This window comes from Rhincodon typus, chromosome 4, assembly GCF_021869965.1.
Source record: "Rhincodon typus isolate 14 chromosome 4, sRhiTyp1.1, whole genome shotgun sequence".
NCBI lineage: Eukaryota > Metazoa > Chordata > Chondrichthyes > Orectolobiformes > Rhincodontidae > Rhincodon > Rhincodon typus.
The window spans coordinates 9737381-9739873 of record NC_063335.1 but is presented as its reverse complement, the minus strand read 5'-3'; the positions used below and the strand labels follow the sequence as shown (position 1 = coordinate 9739873).

Genomic DNA, 2493 nt, shown 5'->3' with positions numbered 1-2493 from the left:
AGAGGGCGATAGAGATTGGATATAGATTCTGGAAGGCTATTCAGAGGGGTAAAGCTGGGTCGCAAATTGGCAGAAAGAAGGGGATGTGCTGTCAGTTCTATAGCAGACATCCAAAGTTATTTAACAACCAACAACAACTCTTTGAGGTGATGCCACTAATATATAACATAATGTGTCCCAGAAACAGCAGTGAGATCAGTGTTAATTACAGATTAACTATTGGCCATGCTGCCAGGACTACACCCCCTGGTCCTGTGTGAAAAGTGATGTGATTGTTTACATCTGCATGGGGGCGGCAGACAGACCTCTCTTTAACTCTACGTGCCACTTCCAGCAATACAGCACTTCCTCTGTGCTCTACTGCAGCCTGTCACTTGGAATAGAATGGGCCTGAGTTGCCAGCAATTTGAGTAGTGCATGGCTGCCAGCCTGTGACTGGTCTACTCTGTGAGCCCTTTGACCTGGCTCACTGGTGTGTATGCAGATGCCCCTTACCAGAATCCCACAACGAGCCTCAAACTCCTTTCCCATTCCCCGAATCCCCATTTCCGTGCTGCCTCCACCTGTAACAACCCTGGGTATAAATGTAGGTGTTTGTCTTTTTCAGGGATGCAATGTCCCTACAGAAGATACTGTCCGAGAGGATCACTGAAGCCCGGCAGCTGCTGGACAGAGCGGAGACGCTGTCCCACTCCCGTCTGGGCGGGGTTCAGGGTGGTCCCAAGCTCTGCAGCAAGCTGAAGGCTGAGCTAAAGTTCTTGCGCAAAGTTGAAGCGGGCAAGGTTTCGGTGAAGGAGTCACACCTGCAGAGCACGAACCTGACCCACCTGAAAGCGGTTATCGAGTCGGCAGAGAGCCTGGACGACGTGGTGAGCCTGCTGCATGTTTTCAGCTATCAGGAGCGGCCCGGTGAAAGGCAGTCGATTGTGGTGGATGTCGTTGCAAACGGTGGCCTCACTTGGGTCAAAGCCGTCGGCCGAAAAGCCGAGGCTCTGCACAGCATTTGGGTCGGCAGAGGCCAGTACGGAGACAAAAGTATTGTTGAGCAGGCAGAAGATTATTTGGAAGCCAGCAGGCAGCAGCTGGTGCAGTACATTAATCCACACGTTGTGTTTGCCTTTTATAACGGCGTCTCCAGCCCTATGGCAGAGAGACTGAAAGAAATGGGGCTTTCAGTACGGGGAGATATCGTGGCTGTGAACTCGATGACTGATTTCATGGAGGAGGCTGATAATTCAGCTGACTCCGACGAAGAACTGGAGGAGCCCCTGCGAGTGACGAAAGTAGACCGATCTACAATTGTTGCCAGCATTGCCTTTCCAGCCGAGGTTAAAGTGGAGTTTTGCAGCCGTGTCAATTTAGACATAACCACCCTGATCTCCTTTGTATCGGCAGTAAGTCATGGCGGCTGCTACTTCATCTTCAAGGAGAAAGTATTGACAGAGCAAGCTTCGCATGAGAGGGAGGAGAGTGTCCTGCCTAAGCTGCAGGCCTTCATGAAGGACAAGGAGTTGTTTGCGTGTGAATCGGCTGTGAAAGATTTTCAAGCCATTTTAGAGACACTGGGAGGTCCTGGAGAAAAGGCCAGGGCGCAGAAGCTGCTGCAGGAAATCACCGTCGTACCAGACCAGCCTTCAGAGCGAGCGTCCAGGTTGGAAGCCAGTGCAAAAATTAACAGTCGCTCTATTGCTATCTTTGGCACTGGAGATGCTTTGAAGGCGATCACAATGACAGCGAACAGTGGGTTTGTTCGTGCTGCAGATAACCAAGGTGTGAAATTCAGCGTATTTATCCATCAACCAAGAGCTTTGACAGAGAGCAAGGAAGCAACAGCGACACCTTTACCTGGTACTGTCTTTCATGAGAAAGTCTACAATGGTGGCTCTGTAAGATGAAAGCAACATCTTGCAATTGACATTATGGTACCTTAAGGACTTGGTGGGAGGTGGGTGTCTGTTCAACTTGCACACTGCTGTAAAACTGATGAACAAATTGCCAGCTCTTGCGTTGATGTCAAGTCTTGAGACGTATAACAGACAGCTAATTAGATATTTCAGGTTTATCCACCATCTCTTCCCCGAGCTCCACCCCACCACCCAACTCTTTCTCTCTAATGGGCATACAAAGCATCCATTAAAAAGTATTCAGGCTGACAGTTAACAGGTGTCATGGTAGTTCTCGCCATTGAGTCTGCTTTTTACTGTATTAGGCCAAGAGCTGAAATGGAAATTTAGCTGTCAATTAAGAGGAATAAAATCACATCTTCATCCGCCAAAGTGGTATATACAACTCTGCCATGGCCTACAGTGCAAGTCTGAAAGATTGTGAATACAGCGCAGTTTACAAACCCTTCTTTGGTAATGGTTCACAGAAGTACATATTATTTTCTCTTCATTTGCGATGGTTAAAAATGTATGCAAGCAAATGGCTGTATTGTGAATTGTTTTCTATTATTGAAAAGCCAGTACCTGTTGAGCTCATCAGGATATTGAG

General features: G+C 48.1%; 1 protein-coding gene across 1 annotated transcript; it reads left to right on the top strand.

The window, feature by feature from the left end:
* The first annotated feature begins 614 nt into the window (after positions 1 to 614).
* On the top strand, positions 615 to 2270 carry c4h7orf25 (chromosome 4 C7orf25 homolog). The gene has a single exon (XM_048596319.1). The coding sequence runs from the start codon at positions 615 to 617 to the stop codon at positions 1893 to 1895; it is 1281 nt and encodes a 426-aa protein (XP_048452276.1). The 3' UTR covers positions 1896 to 2270.
* The last annotated feature ends 223 nt before the right edge of the window (positions 2271 to 2493 follow it).